This window comes from Mytilus trossulus, chromosome 2 (assembly GCF_036588685.1).
Source record: "Mytilus trossulus isolate FHL-02 chromosome 2, PNRI_Mtr1.1.1.hap1, whole genome shotgun sequence".
Classification (NCBI taxonomy): domain Eukaryota; kingdom Metazoa; phylum Mollusca; class Bivalvia; order Mytilida; family Mytilidae; genus Mytilus; species Mytilus trossulus.
In genome coordinates, this window is record NC_086374.1 from 65429138 (window position 1) to 65450345 (window position 21208).

General features: G+C 31.7%; 2 protein-coding genes across 2 annotated transcripts in view; both read left to right on the forward strand.

The window, feature by feature from the left end:
• LOC134707804 (protein SCAI-like) overlaps positions 1-8902 on the forward strand; it is a 39197-nt gene extending 30295 nt beyond the window's left edge. Inside the window, exons 13-15 of the mRNA XM_063567848.1 lie at positions 9-182; positions 919-1019; positions 1867-8902. Coding sequence (XP_063423918.1) covers positions 9-182; positions 919-1019; positions 1867-2025 — 434 coding nt within the window. The 3' untranslated portion in view covers positions 2026-8902. The remainder of the gene's footprint in view (positions 1-8; positions 183-918; positions 1020-1866) is intronic.
• A 4421-nt stretch (positions 8903-13323) lies between these two features.
• Positions 13324-17801, forward strand: LOC134705329 (fibrinogen C domain-containing protein 1-like). Its single transcript, XM_063564074.1, has 5 exons — positions 13324-13680; positions 14568-14710; positions 15335-15431; positions 16310-16474; positions 17549-17801. The coding sequence occupies exons 1-5, from the start codon at positions 13413-13415 to the stop codon at positions 17794-17796; spliced, it is 921 nt and encodes a 306-aa protein (XP_063420144.1). The 5' UTR covers positions 13324-13412; the 3' UTR covers positions 17797-17801.
• The last annotated feature ends 3407 nt before the right edge of the window (positions 17802-21208 follow it).

The window sequence follows — 21208 nt, forward strand, 5'->3', positions numbered from 1 at the left end:
TATTTCAGATCAAAACCAGAAAGGCAAATTGTTTACGTTGTTTTTACATTCCCCTTTGATGGCATTCTGTCTAGTATGTAACTACATGTCAATATCCATAGCAACATGGGACAAATGTCAGGCTCAAGTCAACAAGTTTATGGCAGAAGCTTCAAAACTGTTTGTTAAGTCAAGGTCAATAGGTAAGTATCTGGATGGAGTTTACTGATGGCAATTGTTTATATGTTAGGGTTGTGCCAAAATTGATTGAAAGGGGGGGTTTGCAGGGACTCAAACAAATAAATTGTGGGTGGTTGCATTTCCCAAAAAATAATGTAAGAGTAAGTAAAATTTAAATTGTATATTATCGAGGGTTTGGGTCTTAAAAAAGGGAATCCTTAAAGTAACATCCCCATAATATTTCTTAAAACATTTCCACTGCCAATGTCTTCATGACATGTAAAAGTAAAAAAGAAATTTTTGTGTATGGTATTATTGTCAGGCAACTTTTTTTTAATGCTTTAAATAAGATGTCTGTAATATTATATACACTTTTCTCTAATTCTATGGAAATTTATCCCTTTCCGAAACCCATTGTATAAAAAAATTTAATCAACGTGTGGATGATTTTAAGGGTCATGACCTTTTTAGCTAACTGGATGAATCAAAATTTGATAACAGGTGTTAATGAAATTGACAACTTCGTGCAATGTGAAAGGCACTCGAAGGGGATTTTCGGTTAACAAAAAAGGAGAATGTCTTTTTAATCATTAGAGAAACAGATTCTTACATATTTACTCGTGGATTATCGGATTTATCCAATCTCAATAGTTAAATTATAAATTTTAAAGTCCTCGCCGAGGATTTAACTATCTCGATTGGATAAATCCGATAATCCACTGGTATCAATGTAAGAATCTATATATCTTAACCTTTCAGATCATGCCTACATACAGTTTCTTGGAGATGACTTCTTACGGCTCATTATGTTGAGATTTGTGTTTTGTTATATTGTTCTTATCCTACACAGAGGCTTCAAAGTAAGTTATGATATAAAGTGTCTGCTAACACAAATCTAAGATTTTGCTTTATTTATGATAGATGATGATTTCAGAACTGTTTAAAATTGTGTAAACTTGCAATTAAGATGTTTAAAAAACAACTATTGTTTAATCCTTCATATTTAGTCACAATTGATACAAAAAATAAGACTCGCTGTGAAATAGCCTTTTTGTACTGATGCAGCATAGAGGAATCACCAATCAATAAAAAAAATGAGGATTTTTTTTTTATATTAATTTGTTTTAATTAAGCATTTTACAAATATTATTATACTCTTGACTTTTACCTATGTATAATAAATAATATATTAAATATGCCATATTGGTCTGTATTAAGACTATACATGTAGACAGTTACTAGGTAAATAAACTCATCATAGATACCAGGACCAAATTTTGTATTTATGCCAGACGCGCCTTTGGTCTACAAAAGACTCATCAGTGACGCTCGAAATCCAAAAAGTTAAAATGAACAAATAAAGTACGAAGGTGAAGAGCAGTATGGACCAAAATTCCTAAAAATTTCCAATTTTAGGTGGTTCAAACCACTACAGGTTCTGTAAGAATCAGCTGAATCACATTCTATTGTTAAGAAAATATCAAGCTTCTCAATGATCAAAGTGTTTACTATATATCAATGAAATTTTTTAGGATAAAGTGTGGTTCATTTTTTTTTTACTTTCATGTTTTTTGTCGATGGGTCAAAGTCAATATTTTGTTAAAATTTTATGAAAATTAAAGGAGTAGAATTAATTTTAGATAAGGTGTTTGGTACCACCTTAAAATCATGATTAACATTGATCTAATAGTTATAAATCCTTTTCAGGGGCCTAGCTACTACCCAATGTCTCACCCCCCATTGCCTACAGAGGAGATACTGGAACACCCTGTGCTATGTAAGATTGTGCTTGAACTTGCTACATTGTTGGACTGTAGACATGTAATGTCAGAGCCTGGTGAAGTGGACATTCACGCAACAACGTGATCTGATGATGTTTTACACAACGTTTTTGTTACATTCCATGTGTTCTTTAAAACATTTTGTCTCAAATAATACTGTAAGCTACTTTATTTTTGTAGCCAGAATTATAGAAAAGATTTTTATATGTAAATTTATTATATAATTGTCAAAGTTAGATTGAAATTAGTTTTGAGTACTTTCAAATTTAGAAAGTTTAAAAATTTAGAGTAAAGCGTAATTTTTAAATTTGTTGATGAGGCTTGTTTGTATGATGGTTAGCATTTTTATGAAAATAAATTAGCTTGCAGTATGTATTATTAAGCTTTCAAATGAGATTTTTTTTAGGATTTAAGCATGAATGTAGATGAGTTGTAAAAGATATTATTTTTGTGCCATTTTTAGATTATTTATAATTCACAAGCATTTGTTTTTATTAATTTGCCTTAGACCAAAGATGGTAGGTTTTGAATCTCTACTACACCATAAATTTACATTGTCTTGTTTGGAAGGAAGTATTTCTTTAGTAGACCTTGACAAGTTGATGATAGTTTTTCTTGCAGATATATTAATGAGTTTCTTCAGCTCTTATAAATATAATCTAATGTTTCGAGATTTCACCTTCTCAGAGTCTAAAGGAATTTGGCTAATTTTATTATTTTTGTACCAGACTTTGAAAATAAAGTCACATCGGTATTGAATTTCCATTTTTTCAGATGTTAAATTTTCAACCCATCACAACATTTTGGTGTACACTTTTTGAAAAAGAATTACCCACAATGCATTAGATTCTGTAATAGTAAATTAAAAAAAAAGTATTTCTTTGACTTTGATACATTTAAAAGACATCTTTATTTATACACTGTTTTCAGTGATTTTAATTGTCTTTATATTTAAGTTTTTGGTTATCAGCTGATGGTGACTTGCCATTCAATTACCCATACTTGATATTTATACTGAAATCAGTTTTGGTGTAGAAAATTGATATGTGAATGAAATTACTTTTTACATGCCAGTGCTATTGCATAAGAATCTTATCTTTTTTCAATGTGTCTTGTCAGTTGTGAGGCACAACAAAATCATTCAACATGGGCATATGAAATTTAAACATTTGTTTAACAGTTAACAGTCTGACTGAAAATTGAAGGTTGTAGAATACATTGTTTACAGTTTTCAATTATTTTGGGGCTGAAATTATCATGAAAGAATTTTCCAAATGAAATGTTTATTCTGTGACATTTAAGTATAGATTTTAATGTTCAGAAGAAAAAAAAATGGCATTAGGTAATAAATGCTTTTATTGTGTTTTTCTTTTTAGTTTTTGATACTCCATATGAAGAAACCAATTTGTGTTAACCTTTGTATTAGACAATAAGATGCTATTAAACTCATTAGAGTTATATTATTAAATAAATGGAATAAAGCAAAATGACATTTGTAAATATACTTTCCATTGTAAAAGACAGTGCATAAGAATAAAAAATGAGGCCTAAATTTTAATGTTTTAACTCTAAGAGTTGTAGAATAACTCATTAAAGAGTTCAAATGTAGAAAAACATTAATTCACGGATTTGCGTAGCGTTTTTTCTTTCACATAATTTTCTACAGAGATGGGTTATAGTCCATCTTTTTATTAAATATGCAAGGAGCTATAATTTCTGCTTCTGCATATTTAAAATTTATTTTGAATCAATGTCATTGACATTGTCCTTGTAACACATTTGATGATGGAAATTATCGGATTTTATTTTATTGGGAAATCATGGTATTTTCATTGTGACCAATGTTACAATTTACGAATTATGACTTGTTCAATTTAGCACTGATGAATGTTATATCAGAGATATTTTATTTATTTAATAGAATTTGTAGACCTCAATACCATCTCCAATGCCATCTCATGTCTTTTGAAATATAAAACACTGTCAGATCATATCGTTTTCTTGTTTAGAGAGTAAGTTTGGATACATACCATTTTCTTTTACTGTAACTGTCTCAAAATTGTAAAATTTAGTTAGATCATACATCAATTTCTTTAAAATTTCTTAATTCACTTTAACTGTGAAATACATTAGACAAAAAAGAAATTTACCTAATTTCATAATACATGAGTAAAAAATAGTACCATTACTTTTTATAAGTAGATTTTAAAATTGTAAAAACATAGAATTTGATAAAATTTAGAGGAATTTTAACCACTTTAAACAGATCTAATACTCATGATTGAAGAAAGCCACCATTTTATTATTTTGTATATTTAGATTAGATTTTATGATGCATGACTATCAGAAAATGTGCTGTGCTGGATAGAAATAGACCTTATGCAAGCGCAAGTATACATGTACATGTACAAGACTTTGATTAAGTTTGGAATAAAAGTCTTAGATGAGTTCTGTTCTGTTTTGAAGTTCCAAATCAATTTTTAAGGTGGTACCTAACACTACAGGGAGATAACTCTGTAATATCAGTTAAACGTTTTATTCACGTCGTGTTGTTAAGGGAATATTAAGCTTCTTATTGATCAAAACTAGTCTTTGTCAAACTGCTATGTAACCAGTGTAATTTTTCTGATAAAACGGTTGGTTCAAATTTTTTGAAATTTTTATATTTTTGTCAAAGGGTTAAAGTAATACTTAGTCAAAATTTCAAGAAAATTAAACGAGCCAAATGAATTTTAGTTGAAGTGTTGGGTACCACCTTAAACTGTTACCAAATTTCTGTAGAGATTTTTTTCAACCCAAAATAGGTTAACAGATGTAATGATTTTCATTTGAATAAGATCGATTTTTATTTGACCCAGCTCATATATTATTATCAAATTCTAGTGTCTAGATAGAAAGTATACATACTGATACTGACAGAGTTATAGTAAAGTAAGCAAAAAAAGTTGTACATTGACATTAAAGGCTTCACTCTTTTGATATTGTTGGAGGAAAAAGAAAGACCAAATAAGAATAAAAATATTTTATTTCCAATTAAAGGGCCCTATAAAGAGCTTTCATGACATTACATACAAGTACGTAAAATTAATAATAAATTCTCAAATATTTAATAAATTCTCTAGTATTGAAACAACTTCTCAAAAATTAAAATAAATTCTCAAATATTGAAATAAATTCTCAAATATGTGTAAAATAGTTACATATAAGCACTTGTCTCAGTAATATTGTAAATTCAGAAATTTTAGTGCTAATTTGTTAAAACCATTATCGACTAAATTGACAGAAATGTGAGATTTGTTATTTTAATATCAAAGAATGGTGCAACAGATAATAAAACAATGATATTGCTGTCAACTACAACTAGAAATGCATTTTTTGAAAAAATAAAAACAAGGCAAACATTTCTGAATTTTACACTACTTGTTCAAAACTTAGTCGTTACTTTGTTATATTTAAATTTTTTGTTTCAGGAATTCCCTAAAAGAACCTCTTGACCTCATAAAACCTACTTAGAATAATCCATTTAAGTGTTATTATAATGTGATATTTTGTTTAGTTTATTATACATTATTTTTATTTTTATATTTTTACCTTTTTGTGTGTTTGTGTGTAAATGGTTAAAAGGTAGACAGTCTACCTTTTCTAGAAAATCTTCTGTCCATGGTTTTTAGTTTGAACATTGTTTTTTTTCGTTAAAATATATTATTTTCTCCAGTTTGTTTATATTAAGTGCTTCGTGTTATTTTTTTCATTAATCTTAATTCAGTAATTTGATAATTATCTTTTGAAATAAGATTTCATTTATCTCAGATCGCTTTTTTGTGTATTGGAGTGGGGTGCTCATATTCGCCGTGGACACAATTTTGCCGTTTTATGATTTTGAGGTGTAAAAACTTCAAGGGATGGTTGAAAGTGAAGAAATATGCTGTTTAATTATATTTTTATCACAAATATGGTTATTTTTGAAAATGAAACTAAATTTTAGCACTTACGGCAAAGGACCGAAAAATGGACAACAATTTTCAGCCAATTTCCTGAATGACAAAAACGATTTCAAAGAAGCATTTCTAAGTAATTCTTTGACTGATTGCCTTAAATTTCAGTTTTTTACACCTTTCAAATGTCTTCTGTTCGTCTATAATAAAATTTATTAGATAAATATTGTTTAAAGCTGCAGTTATTTGGTTTTAAAAAGAAATGTAAATACGGCGAATTTTTTTCCCCTGTTGACAAAAAATTAGGAAATTTCAAACACCCTTCAATCCAACTTTTCAGATGATTTTACTCAAAACAAAAATGTTTTCAAGCTAAGCATATTTTGCATTTGAAGTTATCTTCATATAGAAATAGCAGTATACTTCAAAAACATAAAGACCTGAACATAAACTGTAGAAAACATGGAAAGATATGGCGAAAATGAGCACCCCTCTCTACCCTTTGTTAGAACCAAACATAAGGTACTGGCATTGAATATGACAACAAGATTTAAATAGACATGTTTTCCAACTTGCTAGGTATACAGAGGTAATGTTATTATTATTAATTGTCACAGCAACATTTGCTTATCAAGAAAACAGGGTAGATTTGAGATTTCCTATTACCCAATTTACTTCTTGTTTATAAGTTTTTGCAACGATTTTACAATTTATTTTATTTTTTTCTTTGATAATTTACTGAGTTTGATATAGTTTGATTATATTTTGTCAGTGTTATAACCTGTATTTATTTTGTGACATATTTATTAGATTTTATTTTGTTTTACTTTGAAAATCAAAACCATTATGGTATGTAGCAAGAAATTGCATTTAAACCCTCTATTGGATAGAGAGGTCTAAGATTTCATGACTAAAGCCTGTGTCTAATGCTGAAAAAGTCCACTGTCAACCTATGTGAACCCAGTTTGCATTGTGAAGAAACATTGTATGATGGAAAGGGCTCTTTCTTTGGGTCAAGCATAGAACTTATATTGATAATAATTCTCTAAAAGTTTTTAAAAAACATTGCTACCATGTATGAATTTTAATTTCTATTCCTGTGTGAGATGTAAATTCTCATGTTTCAAAATACAGTTGTTTTCTGAACCTAATCAGAGAGAAAATAAATTATTGAATCTGTGGATGAAAACTTCAGTGAGAATAGTAACTGATTACTCAGTTTTCAAATAACTGCAGGTAAATGATGTAGTTTAGTGGCCATTGTTGGTCTATTTTTAGCTTGAGGTCTGTTTGAGTATAAGTGTAATAAACTATGATTTGTGAATAATTGCTTGCCGCTGTAGTAGTATTCTAGTCACATGATATAGATGTAATATTTTATTTATATGTAACTTATTTCTTTGTTAAAAACTGACCTTAAATTTATTGAAAGAAGTTGAAAATTGTTTTGGATAAGATACCTAAACCGAACTACCCCTTGGAAACAGAAATGGGTTATTTATTTTATTTTTTTGATTTCTAAACTAAAAGTGAGTAAAAAAAAATCTACATCTCTTGTGAACAGCAAAGGAAATTATTAAAATATATTCCAAATAACATCGTACAAAATATTCTGAAATACTTTAGAACATCTTTTAATTATTATTGTAAACTCACTCTTTTCACTTTATTCATGTCATACATCCCTTGAATTAACCATTTCATTGGCAATATACAGCCTTCAACAATTGACAGATGTGAAAACAATATATGAAGTTTTTAATTTACAACAGATTACAGAAGTAGTGAGTACATGAATATACTTGGAAAGTATACACAGGGATTTTTCATTTATTAATGTACCGTATTCAGCACGTATAGTACACACCCTTTTTCATCACCCAAAAATCATGATTTTTTTTTTAAACAGTTAAAAAATATAAGTCCAGATCACTTTGATAAGGTCCTTTTAATCAATGTATTTCAGTCATTTAAGTCCATTATATATATATTGACTGTCAGCAACTAACTTCTTTAAATGAAATCATGACAGTACTTTCAACTACCAACATAATGTTTAAAGGTAAAGCAATTTAAGAATTTCATTAAATTGAAAAAAAGGTGACAAATTATATTTTTATTTATCTTGTCATACTTGCAAAAAACACAATTTCATGATGGAGATATTAGGATACAAGGCTGAGATTTAATTCAATGTTATCAATTCTTATATTTGCCAGAACATTTAAATTATATAAAACTACAACAAAAATTATACATGTATTTTAAGCATTCCTCAATCATGTTATTCAGTTTAATTTCAGTATGTCATAACAAATTTATCCAGTTCATAGACTGTGGATTCATTATTATTTTTTGGAAACCTATTTTCATGGATTTCGCGTTAACCTGTGAAAACCAATTTTTTTAAAGGGGGGTCGTAGGGATCCTGATCCCAAAATCCTGGGCATAAAAACATGAAAGCTTGAGGTCTTGAATTAAAAAAAATTAAATCCTGATATCCCGAAATTTGAAAACCAAGAATTCCTGGATCCAGAAAGGGTCAATCCAGAAATCCTGAGCTTAAAAAACACCTGATCCCAACGTCCTAAATAAGGTCCTGCCTCCTTCTTTCAAGTATTAATATATTACACATGTTATATACAAATAGATGCAGATTTTTGGAAAAACGACAAAATCAAATGTTTTGAAATTTGAAAATTTTCCTCAATCTAAGGAAATTGGTACCCAGGAAAATAAATAAATTCACAGTACTAGTAATATGTGGTGTGTACTAATTATATACAAGAGATTGTAGGAGCAAAGCATTATTGAAAGATCAGAACAATTTAGAAAATTACCAAATGAATTTTACAATTTGATATGTTAGTTTGATTGTTTGTTTCCATGTTATTGTTTATTGCAAGCAAAAAACCTTGTTATTTATTTTTGTTTTTAGCTATGAATTGTGATTTATTTTACATGTTGAGCATATTGAGCTCATATTGTCATTTATATAATTACATGCACAAAAAACAATCAAAAAAGACAAAAGACTTTCTGTTTTCTTTTTATGAAATTAAATCATTTTGTTAAAAGGATATCAAATTCTTGCCTAAAGAAGAATAGCAGTTGGTTTGCAATTAAAGGACAGATGCACTAAGTTTCATAACTCTGCCCATACTTAGGAGAGATTAAAAATGGATATTCAAACTTATTCTGTATGTGCCTGTCCCAAGTCAGGAGCCTGTTATTCAGTGGTTTTTGTTATGCCCCACCTACAATAGTAGAGGGGCATTATGTTTTCTGGTCTGTGCGTCCGTTCGTCCGTCTGTCTGTCCGTCCGTCTGTTTGTCTGTCTGTCCCGCTTCAGGTTAAAGTTTTTGATCAAGGTAGTTTTTGATAAAGTTGAAGTCCAATCAACTTGAAACTTAGTACACATGTTCCTCATGATATTATCTTTCTAATTTTAATGCCTTATTATATTTTTTATGGAATTTCATGGTCCATTGAACATGGAAAATGATAGTGCGAGTGGGGCATTCGTGTACTTTGGACACATTCTTGTTTGCTGTATTACATATTTGTTTTTCGTTCAATATTTTGTTCATAAATAAGGCCGTTAATTTTCTCATTTGAATTGTTTTACATTTTTCATTTCGGGGGCTTTTATAGCTGACTATGGGGATGGGCTTTGTTCATCGTTGAAGGCCATATGGTGACCTATAGTTGTTCATTTCTGTGTCATTTAGTCTCTTGAGAGGAGTTGTCTTAATGGTAAATATACCACATTGTTTTTATATCATGTTGAAAAACAAACTGACAATACCATAACAAAAAACTAAGAAAAGACAATCAACAGTACACACAAACACACAACTTACAAACTTGAGACTGAGCAACACAAACTAATGGTGTCCACATTGTAAAAAGTGTTTAATGTAATGGTTTCCACTGTAATGCTGTCAACTGTAATGATGTTTGCTGTAAAAGTGTTTACTATAATGGTTTCTACTGTATAGGTTGCATTTCTGTAAGTATTGACGATGCTATTTCCCATAGGAACTCTGTTTATGGCTAAATCTGTACCACTTTTACTATGAAGTTTTGAAAATAAAATATATACTAGAAGGGAATATTCAACTGCATTGCTATGTTTTTCAAAGGTCAAAATATAGGGCTGTGCAGTATATTTTCAATGTTTACGTGCCCCAAACTTTTTAGAGTTTTAAAGAACACTTAAATCATATACTACCCCTTTCTTGGCTTTAGGTTTCCAACAGATTTCAATTTGACAGATATGAATATGTAAATTTACTGGTAACATCCCCAAGTTATGTCTCTACAAGATAAAACATAGAGATCATAACTGGGAACTAGTACATAAAGAAAATTAATGGTCTATGAATAATGAATATCCCCCCAAAAGAGGCCTGGTTTGAAAAACAGCTGTATTTACAACGTGCAACCTGTAATGCTGTCCACTAATGGTTTTCACTTTTATGCTGTTCACTTTAATTGTTTCCACTGTAATGGTTTTGCTGTAAAAGTGTACACTAAAGATAATGTCCACTGTTAAAGTGTCTGCTGTAAGTGATTTCACTATTATAATGGTCTTTGTAGTACTGTCCACTGTCAAAGTGTGTATTGCAATGATTCCTACTGTAATATTTTCCACTGTCATAGTGTGTATTGCAATGATTTATACTGTAATATTGTCCATTGTCATAGTGTGTATTGCAATGATTTCTACTGTAATATTGTCCACTGTAATGCTGTTCACTGTCAAAGTGTCTGTTGTAATAGTGTCCACTTTAATGCTGTCCACTGTCATAGTGTGTATTGCAATGATTCCTACTGCAATATTGTCCACTGTCATAGTGTGTATTGCAATGATTCCTACTGTAATATTGTCCACTGTAATACAGTATACTGTCAAAGTGTCTGCTGTTATAGTGTCCACTTTAATGCTGTCCACTGTCTTAGTGTGTATTGCAATGATTCCTACTGTCAAAGTGTCTGCTGTAATAGTGTTCACTTTAATGTTGTCCACTGTCATAGTGTGTATTGCAATGATTCCTTCTGCAATATTGTCCACTGTCATAATGTGTATTGCAATGATTCCTACTGCAATATTGTCCACTGTCATAGTGTGTATTGCAATGATTTCTACTGTAATATTGTCCACTGTAATGCTGTCCACTGTCAAAGTGTCTGCTGTAATAGTGTCCACTTTAATGCTGTCCACTGTCTTAGTGTGTATTGCAATGATTCCTACTGTATATATATTGTCCACTTTAATGCTGTCCACTGTCACAGTGTCTGCTGTAATAGTATCCACTTTAATGCTGTCCACTGTCTTAGTGTGTATTGCAATGATTCCTACTGCAATATTGTCCACTGTCATAGTGTGTATTGCAATGATTCCTACTGCAATATTGTCCACTGTCATAGTGTGTATTGCAATGATTCCTACTGCAATATTGTCCACTGTAATGCTGTCCACTGTCAAAGTGTCTGCTGTAATAGTGTCCCATTTAATGCTGTCCACTGTCATAGTGTGTATTGCAATGATTCTTACTGTAATATTGTCCACTTTAATGCTGTCTACTGTCAAAGTGTCTGCTATAATAGTGTCCACTTAAATTCTGTCCACTGTCATAGTGTGTATTGCAATGATTTCTACTGTAAACTGTAATATTGTCCACTTTAATGCTGTCCACTGTCATAGTGTCTGCTGTAATAGTGTCCACTGTAATGCTGTCCACTGTCATAATGTCTGCTGTAATAGTAGCCATGATGGTGCTGTCCACTGTCATAATGTCTGCTGTAATAGTGACCATTATATTGCTGTCCACTGTCATAGTGGCCGGTGTAATGCTATCCACTGTCCTAGTGTCTGCTATAATAGTGGCCATTGTATACTGTCCACTGTCATAGTGTCTATTGCAATGGTTTTCAATGTCAAAGTTTCCACTCTTATAGTGACCACTCTAATAATTTATGTTGTTAAAGTGTTTACTAAATGGAATGGTTTCCACTGTCATAGTGTCTTTTGAATGGTTTCCACTGTAATACTGTCCATTGTTATACTGTCCACTGAAATTGTTCCACTGTTATACTGTTCACTGTAATGGTTTCTACTGTAATAGTATCACTGTAATGGTTTCCAATCTTATACTGTTCCCTGTAATGATTTTAGTGTAATACTGTCCACTGAAATTGTGTCCACTGTAATACTGTCCTCTGTTAAGGTTTCTACTGTAATACTATTTCTGTTATGATAATATTGTCCACTGTAATGGTGTTTTCTAAAAAAAAAAAAGGTTCACTAAAGGTTGTGTCTACTATAATGGTTTTACACTGTAATACTATTTACTGCAATACTGTCCAATGTAATGGTTTCTACTGTACTACTATCACTATAATGGTTTCTACTGTAATACTGTCCGCTGTAATGTTTTCCACTGTAATACGGTTCATTGTAATACTGTCCACTGTTTATATTGTAATGATGGTGTTTTCCAAAAAATAAATTGTTCACTTATGGTTATGTGTTTTACTGCCCATTGTAATACTGTCTAATGTAATGGTTTCCACTGCAATTTATAATTCATTGTAATGCTGTCCACTGTACTGGTTTCCACTGTTATGGTTTCCACTGTAATACTGTCCGCTGTAATGGTTTCTACTGTAATACTATCACTGTAGTTGTTTTTACTGTAATACTGCCCACTTTAACGGTTTCTAATGTAATGCTATGACTGTAATGATTTCTACTGTAACACTGTCCACTGGATTGGTGTCCATTGTAATTCTGTCCACCTCCACTGTGTATATTGTAATGCTGTCCACTGTAAGGGTGTTTTCTAAAAAAGTGTTTACTGAAGGTTGTGTTCACTGTTATAGTGTATACTGTAATAGTTTTACACTGTTATATTGTTCATTGTAATATTGTCTACTGTAATGAGGTTTACTGTGGTTTTGTATTTACCTTAACATTGCAAAAATTGGAAACCTGGATGCTTCTTACCTAGATTTTTTCATAGTGAAGCGACTGCTCATAAAAATTGGAATCTCTTACTAAAGAGCAAAAGGATAAACATATTTGGTATATGATATCCTTGCTAGGTCTGCAGGTCCATCTGACAGAGTTCGTCTGACCTCGATCTCGTTTCGTGGAACAGTGGTCAAGATTAAAGTTATGTGATTAGGTCTGTTTTTATAAACAGTAGGTCACTCTTTCTTGGTGTATTGAATGGTAAAAAAAAATAATAGCAGTTTGGTAGACATTAGTTCAAAAGAAGCAATGTAATTTTATACAAAATTTTGATATTAAGTGTGTGTTTTTTTAAATTTCTATAAAATAATAAAAAAAATGAATAAATTTATTTAAGTAAAAGCGAAATTTAAATTCATATCAACCTTTACGAACACGCCCTTATACATTGGCAAATTATCGAACAAGTTCATTCAGAGATTTAAACACCCTGGTGGCTTTTCATAATAGGTAAATTCTATAGAAAATACTATCGTGATAAACGTTAATACATTATGCATGGAGGAAGATAAAAAGGAAAAAGAACACAAAATACATGTCGGGCAGGGTAACGACATGACCGGTGAGAGTAAAAAAGTTCCCACGGACATGCCACATTCAAACAACGCTGTTCTGTTGGTTGTTATTGTAGCTTCTGCTGCAATCACTGCTGGAGTTTGGTTCCAGACTCACAAACTAGGAGTGGAAATAACAAATCTTGTTCAGACATTACAAAATGTGGATTTCAGTAGTAAACATCAACAAACCCAGCAACAATCGCGTCCAGGTATGTCATTTGGTTATTAAAAGTAAAAGTTAATGTATAATGTTATCAATTGAATCAATCACATTCTCAATATTCAAAAGAATGTGTCAAAGTTCAAAATAATGAAATCTGATTAGTAGTTCTTGGTTATTAGACCATATATTATCAAACGTTGATGTTTTGGAATATGTCATTAAGACTATAGCCGAGCAACACAACAAAACCTAAAAGACACAACATTGCAAAAAGAAAATAATGATTTGGCTATACTTTTTGGACCTTTTGGATTATAGCTCTTCATATTTTATATAAGCTTTGGATTTCAAATATTTTGGCCACGAGCATCACTGAAGAGACATGTATTGTCGAAATGCGCATCTGGTGCAAGAAAATTGGTACCGTGATTTTTATTACATCGAGAAATTGCAAAAAAGGGGTTTAACATATTATTTTCGTGATTATAAAGTATTCGTAATATGAAGTCAGCTGTGTAGGATGTAGAATACAAAAAACAAAAGAAATTCAATTACAAAACTCTCTTTGAATAATTGCACCTTCACCTTGTGTAGTAAACATTTTCATTTCCCGCTAATTTATTTTAATGTATTCCGCAACAGTTACATGTACATTAGAGCATTTAGACATCTCTTTAAATTACATAGACCCCTTCCACCATCTACTTTATAGAGATGTTAAAATCAATTATAGAGATCACAAAATCATGTAAGTTGGAAAAATGTTTATCTTGAGAAAAAGAGTGTCCAAGTAGATATAAACTAGCTTAAATGGTTTGATCTGGGATCCACATTATAAGATATAAACCTCTTCTTTTTAAAGCGCAACACTCTTTTTTTATTTTCTGTAGATTTGTTATACTAAGCTAAGCACTCTTTCATTAATTTCAACAGCTGGTGAAGTTTTACCGCGAGACTGTTTTGATATTCAGATGATGGGCGAGGAGACCTCTGGTGTATACAAAATTTATCCGGAAGGAATAAAAGGGGGCATAGATGTGTTTTGTGATATGGAAAATGATGGTGGCGGTTGGTTGGTAAGTATATTGCTATATGATCAAATCAAAAATCACTATGTAAATCTGTGTTTGATGTGAGTAAGAAGTCCGAGGTGAGATGGGATAAAATACTAGGGGACAATCGAAAAGGATTATAAGAAACTTTCAAAAGTACTTTTGCATTTAATTTTGTTTTCGATACTTTAGTTTTATAGTGTTAAAATAATAGTATCTAAACATCATATTCAATGATTATTTCGTCAGGACTTTGAAATCCAGTGGGTGCTTTGGTTGCTGTTTGACATACATGTGTTTTGCGTTTAATGATTTACCACAACTCAGGTCGTAGGCTTAAAGTTCTCTTTTGAATTTGTTTCCCCTATGTTATGCCTTAGCTTCCAATAGTACGGTATGTGTTCTCCCCACGGGTTGGAGGCTTTACGATGACCTCTATATGTTATCATACCTATCATTTGGTCTTAGTTGGGTAGCGGTCTCACTGGCAACTTTGAAAACAACTCATGAAATCTTTTTCTCGATATTTTTTGTAGTTATTTTTGAAAATTTTAAAAGTTGAGAAGCCTGCATGTGCATTTACACCATTTTATGCTATTTGCTGTCCGAATTTAAAAAAAGAAATACACAGATATCATTTTGTTGCAGGTTCTCCAAAGAAGATTAAATGGGAATGTTGACTTTTATCAGAATTGGGAAAATTATACAGTAGGATTTGGTGATATCAAAAATGAATTTTGGTTAGGTATGTGTAATCACTTTTTCTTTTGCATTTATGTACGACACGATGATAACAGAGACATATGTATCTGGTGATAGCAAGTCCAAGAAAATTCGTGTTTTACTTTTATCATATGTATATGCAAATTTACAGACCTAACAATGTTGGGTTGATGTTTAGACGAGTTATATGTTAGCGGCAATAAGTGAAATTAGGCTTATAGCAAAAAGGTAGCTTTATTTTGTCTAACCATAAGATAAATCTGTCGTTTCATGTAAGTTGTATAATCCTAATTTATATATATATATATATTGTGATCCTATCTTATTGGTGATTAAAAATGCTCAAAGTTTCTCTATATTTATCATTGTTCTCAAGATAATATTCAAAACTGCCCCAAAATTGGAAAACAAATTATCCTATAAATGATAAAAGCAAATGGCAAACATGGTAATGGCTGGGAAGACTATTTTTTAGGTTCAACAGATTTTTCTGAAAATTTCAGGGCATATAGTTTTTGACCAACTGATAAATTTTCAGTTTTTGCTCTGGCTGTTTTTATTTCCCCTATATATGCCGAAACAACTGCAGGTTTTATAAATGTTCTCCATGTGTTCCAATTTCGGCCAAGGTCTTCTCCTGACCTTACTCTCCTACTAAGTGTCAAAACATTATGCTTTGTGATTTCCACTGAGAGGAAAATATTTTGAATAAATTCCATCTGATTGCAAACAACAAGCGATGTAATTAGCTGGAATGGTTCGTGCTAAAATATATTAAGTATCTTCAGCTGCTGTCTAGTAGAAATAGCGACTGTTAAAAAATGCCGTTAGTATTAAATCAAATTATCTTATAGTATTTTACCCGCACGTTATCAGTTCTTTCATAAACAATCATTTCAGGAAATATATTGCTCAATATCATAACCAATCAAGGATGGTACCAGCTACGTGTAGATATGTCTGATTTTGAAGGAGAAAGTAAATACGCCAAATACAAAATCTTCCGAGTTGGTGATATGTCTAGTAATTACCCCCTGACTGTTGCTGGGTACTCAGGAGATGCAGGTATGTCAATGAAAGTTGGAATGTGTGAGATGCTACCAAGTGTTAGCTTCCATCTTGTTTGTGTGTGTGTTGGAATTGATGTCAATATCATACTCATGATACAGACACAAGATTTTTTTAATTTTCCCACTTTCCCACTATAAAAACAATTCTTTCAACAAAAATCTAATTGTTTGAAAAATGTGACTCACCCTCCACCATAAATATATGAATTACCGATTCTTTACTGTTTCTCACTTAAAGGATAATCTGGAGCTGCCGCCAAGTCTTTGTCGGTTAGAGTTACATAAACGATCGCAAAGATGGGATGGATTTTTAATGCGGATACGTCTAATGTGGTGGTTATTTGGGTATTTTTGAAATGTTCGTAAAGTTTGCTTTGAGTTTTCTGCAAATGCATTTTGATTCTTTGAGGGAAAGCATTCCGTAAAAGTCTTGAAATGCTAGCAAGTTTATTGTGGTGGTTATTTTCGGAGAATGCTGCTTAGCTTATGGCAGTGATATTCTAGAAATGTTGCATACTCGCAAGCTCTTGCAAAATGATATACAGCTCGTGAAAATGTTGCTCATATATTAGTCCAACAACTGGAAAGCTCGTGCAATATCGTATATTGCTTCGGGCAATTTTCCTCTATTTTATTGCAATAACTATCAGTTATTACATAATTCAAGGAAAATATACATAACAAACGTCTTTGTCATTTTCATTCATTTCGCATTTGTATTGATTGTATTGTAATTGTAGTTTTCATTGTTCAGCAAATCAATTAAGTGCATTTCTTCGTGTCTGCCTTCTATTATATAATAGAAAATTCTATTTAAATAATATGTTAGTTTAGGATGTCTTTTGTAAGCAGTTGCGTAAATGTACCATACGGTAGTTAAAATAGTAGTTTAGTATAATAACTTGTGAGTAATTGCGTGTCATTACAAATTGTGCTAATTCAATTTTGTAAAATTTGTAATCTGATTTTGTAAATATTTGTAAATATTTGTAATCTGATTTTGTAAATATTTGTAAATATTTCTAATCTGATTTTGTAAATATTTGTAATCGTATTTTGTAAATTTTAGGCAATTCTATGCAGGTTGCAAACGGGATGAAATTTTCGACTCATGATGTCGACAATGATGGGGCTCCAGGCTCCTGTGCAAAGTCATTTAAAGGCGGATTTTGGTACAATAACTGTCATTATGCCAATCCGAATGGAGAATACCTGAAAGGTGAACACGAGGCTCTAGCTGTAGGTGTAAACTGGTACCACTGGAAAGGATATAAATACTCATTAAAATCTATAGAAATGAAAATAAAACCTTTATAACACAACGTGTTCGTCATTTATTAGTTCAACCAATGGGTTGTCAGTATTTATTTAGTTCTTATTTAATAATTGATTGTATGCTTGATTTATGTTAGGTTAACGTTTAGTGGCAAATATTTCATGCATATTCAGGTCGAGAAAAAAATTGAAATTATAAAAGAGAGATTGAACCAATTTCAACTCATTTACTAAAAATGCTCGAGAGTGACTTATCAAAAGAGATATCTAAACGCCATAAGATTGGGCAGAGGATGTGCTACTGTTGAGAAATGGAATGTTGACAATTGGAAAGTGGAAACCATCACGTTTGTCATATATTCTGTTTAAGAGTACTCTATCTAGTTCAATATCGACGAAAAGATTTAAGCCATGAAGCAGACATTATAAAAAAGAAGATGTGGTATGGTTGCCAATGAGACAACTATCCACAAAAGACCAAAATAATACAAACATTAACAAGTATAGGTCACCGTACGGCCTTCAACAATGAGCAAAGCCCATACCGCATATAGTCGGCTATAAAAGACCCCGATAAGACAATGTAAAACAATTCTAGCGAGAAAACTGACGGCCTTATTTGTGTAAAAAAAATTAACAAAAAACAAATATGTAACACATAAACAAACGACAACCACTGAATTACAGGCTCCTGACTTGGGACAGGCACATACATACATTGTATGTTTCTGTTGTATTCTTAATTTTAAGTTAACTGAGATACAAGCCCTTGCTGAAATGTGGTGAATGAAGTGAGAGGATATACAGTAGAAAGTAAAATCATGCATGCTAGAGTTCTTTTTATCATGAAAATGTATTGCATGAATTCTGCTGTATGTGATAAACTTATCAAACAGCTATAGACCTAACGTTTTTATGCCCCACCTACGATAGTTAAGGGGCATTATGTTTTCTGGTCTGTGGCTCCGTTAGTTCGTTCGTTCGTCCGTTCGTTCGTTCGTTCGTTCGTTCGTTCGTTCGTCCGTCCGTCCGTCCGTCCGTTCGTCTGTGCGTTCGTTCAAGTTAAAGATTTTGGTCAAGGTAGTTTTTGATTTAGTTGAAGTCCAATCAACTTGTAACTTCGTACACTTGTTGCTTATGATATGATCTTTCTAATTTTAAAGCCAAATTAGACTTTTGACCCGAATTTCACGGTCCACTGAACATAGAAATTGAAAGTGGGAGTTGCAGGTTATAGTTTTTGCTCAAGGTAGTTTTTGATGAAGCTGAACTCCAATCAACTTGAAACTTCGTACACTTGTTGATTATGATATGAACTTTCTAATTTTAAAGTCAAATTAGACTTTGGACCCAAATTTCACAGTCCACTTAACATAGAAAATGAAAGTGAGAGTTGCAGGTTAAAGTTTTTGGTCAAGGTAGTTTTTGATGAAGTTGAAGTCCAATCAACTTGTAACTTAGTACACTTGTTGCTTATGATATGATCTTTCTAATTTTAAAGCCAAATTAGACTGTTGACCCCAATTTCATGGTCCACTAAACATAGACGATGAAAGTGGGAGTTTCAGGTTTAAGTTTTTGGTCAAGGTAGTTTTTGTTGAAATTGAAGTCCAATCAACTTGAAACTTAGTACATATATTCCCTATAGTAAATCTTTCTAATTTTAATGCCAAATTAGATTATTATCTCATTTCAAGGTCCATGGAACATGGAAAAGGATAGTGCGAGTGGGGCATCCGTGTTCTTTGCACACATTCTTTTTATTTTGATTTTTACCAATTTACTTTACTTTAGAAAGTATGACATTATGAGTCGTAAATATATCGATGTTTCAGGTTTTCGCCAAATGATTCTTGTTAATCTTATCAATTTGATTTATGTCCAGTGCCAAATATTTCATGCATTTTCAGAAAAAAAGAACAAATCAACAATAATTCAAAAGACGGTTCTGTAAGATAAGCCGAAATACTAGTATATGACGGGCGGTCTGGTCTACCACATGAAACGAGTGTATTGGATATAGTCTTGTAACTAGCCATCTACGGTTCATAAATATATGTTGCAATGGTTCATTTCCGTTTAGAGAGTTAAAGCAATCTGACTACCGTGCTCAATGCATCGGGTTTAACCTCCAATCTGACAAGACGTGGCTAAGATCGAATTTATAAATCCCACACTTTCAAACGGACGTCCCAATATATATATGACAAGGGTTTTACTTTGCGAAGGAGGATTAAAAGTGACCATATTTCTATACCTCATGCAGTCACCATTGGATGTATATAATTTGATTTTTTTACAGACTCAAAATCCCAATTAAAGTTATAACTTTTTATAAATAGTTATATCTAATTTGCCTAAAGTCGTATGTCTTGCACCTTTATATATTATCGAATGCAAAATTTCCTGATCTATTTCATTTAATTCCTTCAAACAAAGTAACACTGCATACAAGCAGTTAAAATAATAAATATCCTTGATATGAATAATTAATAAAACGTTATCTGGGAATGTTAATTATTCCCAGACATTAACTAAATAATTCCGCACAAGCCTGTCCGTATCTTCGTTTTATTAGGTGCAATATTGATTTTCTGGAGGTATTTATTCAAAGCAATCACTTAAACTGTTAAAACCCTTACTGCCATGGTGCTGATTGATATTCACAATGAATAGAATGAACAGCAAAAAGGAGCACCGAAGTACAAGGTCTTGGGTTAACATATATCACTAAAAAATCAATCAATTACATCGTCAAGAAATGGTGGAATTATCATCAATAGAGTTACAACTATAGTATGACCCATATGTCTTTGCAACCAACAAGAATCGAAAATGTATGCTTTGCACTTGTTTGGCTTTCTAACTATTTTGATACGAGCGTCACTGGTGAGTCTTATGGAGACGAACGCGCAGCTTGCGTATTAAATTATAAGCCTGAAGTAGATTTCACCAAAAAACTCCAACGAAACTTTCTAAAGAGAAAATCCTGAACGATCAGATCTTTCCTCACTCTAATTGATACGCAAATGATGAGTGTCCTTACAAACGGCGGTATATTTGTTGGTTAGTTCATTCGAACATTATCATTTATAAGTTTAGAAGACAATCAAATGGAGTGAATATCATAGACACACATATGGAACGTTGTTAACGGTCTTGAAAGGGATACAATACGTCAACTAAACAAGTGTGCTCTTTTAAATTCAACAAGTTTATAAGGAAGAATTCTCTAAATTTTACATTGTCATTGTGCAATGGTTCGAGATGCATACCATATACAACCAGCAATACAAGGTTCTGACATGTCAAAAAGTAAAACAATGGAAACGAGAAAACATCAGTCTGAGTTTATATGAATAAGCATTGACTACGTACAACAAATATAACTGGCAAAACAATGACCAATGGCAGACACAGAATTACACTAGATTCTAGCTTTGGATTAAACCAA

Excerpts from the sequence above, each read along its gene's own strand:
- LOC134705329 (XM_063564074.1), top strand. The coding sequence starts at position 13,413 with ATGGAGGAAGATAAAAAGGAAAAAGAACACAAAATACATGTCGGGCAG. Across the intron at positions 13,681-14,567 it reads CCAGCAACAATCGCGTCCAG|CTGGTGAAGTTTTACCGCGA; the intron begins GTATGTCATTTG and ends TAATTTCAACAG. Across the intron at positions 15,432-16,309 it reads CAAAAATGAATTTTGGTTAG|GAAATATATTGCTCAATATC; the intron begins GTATGTGTAATC and ends CAATCATTTCAG.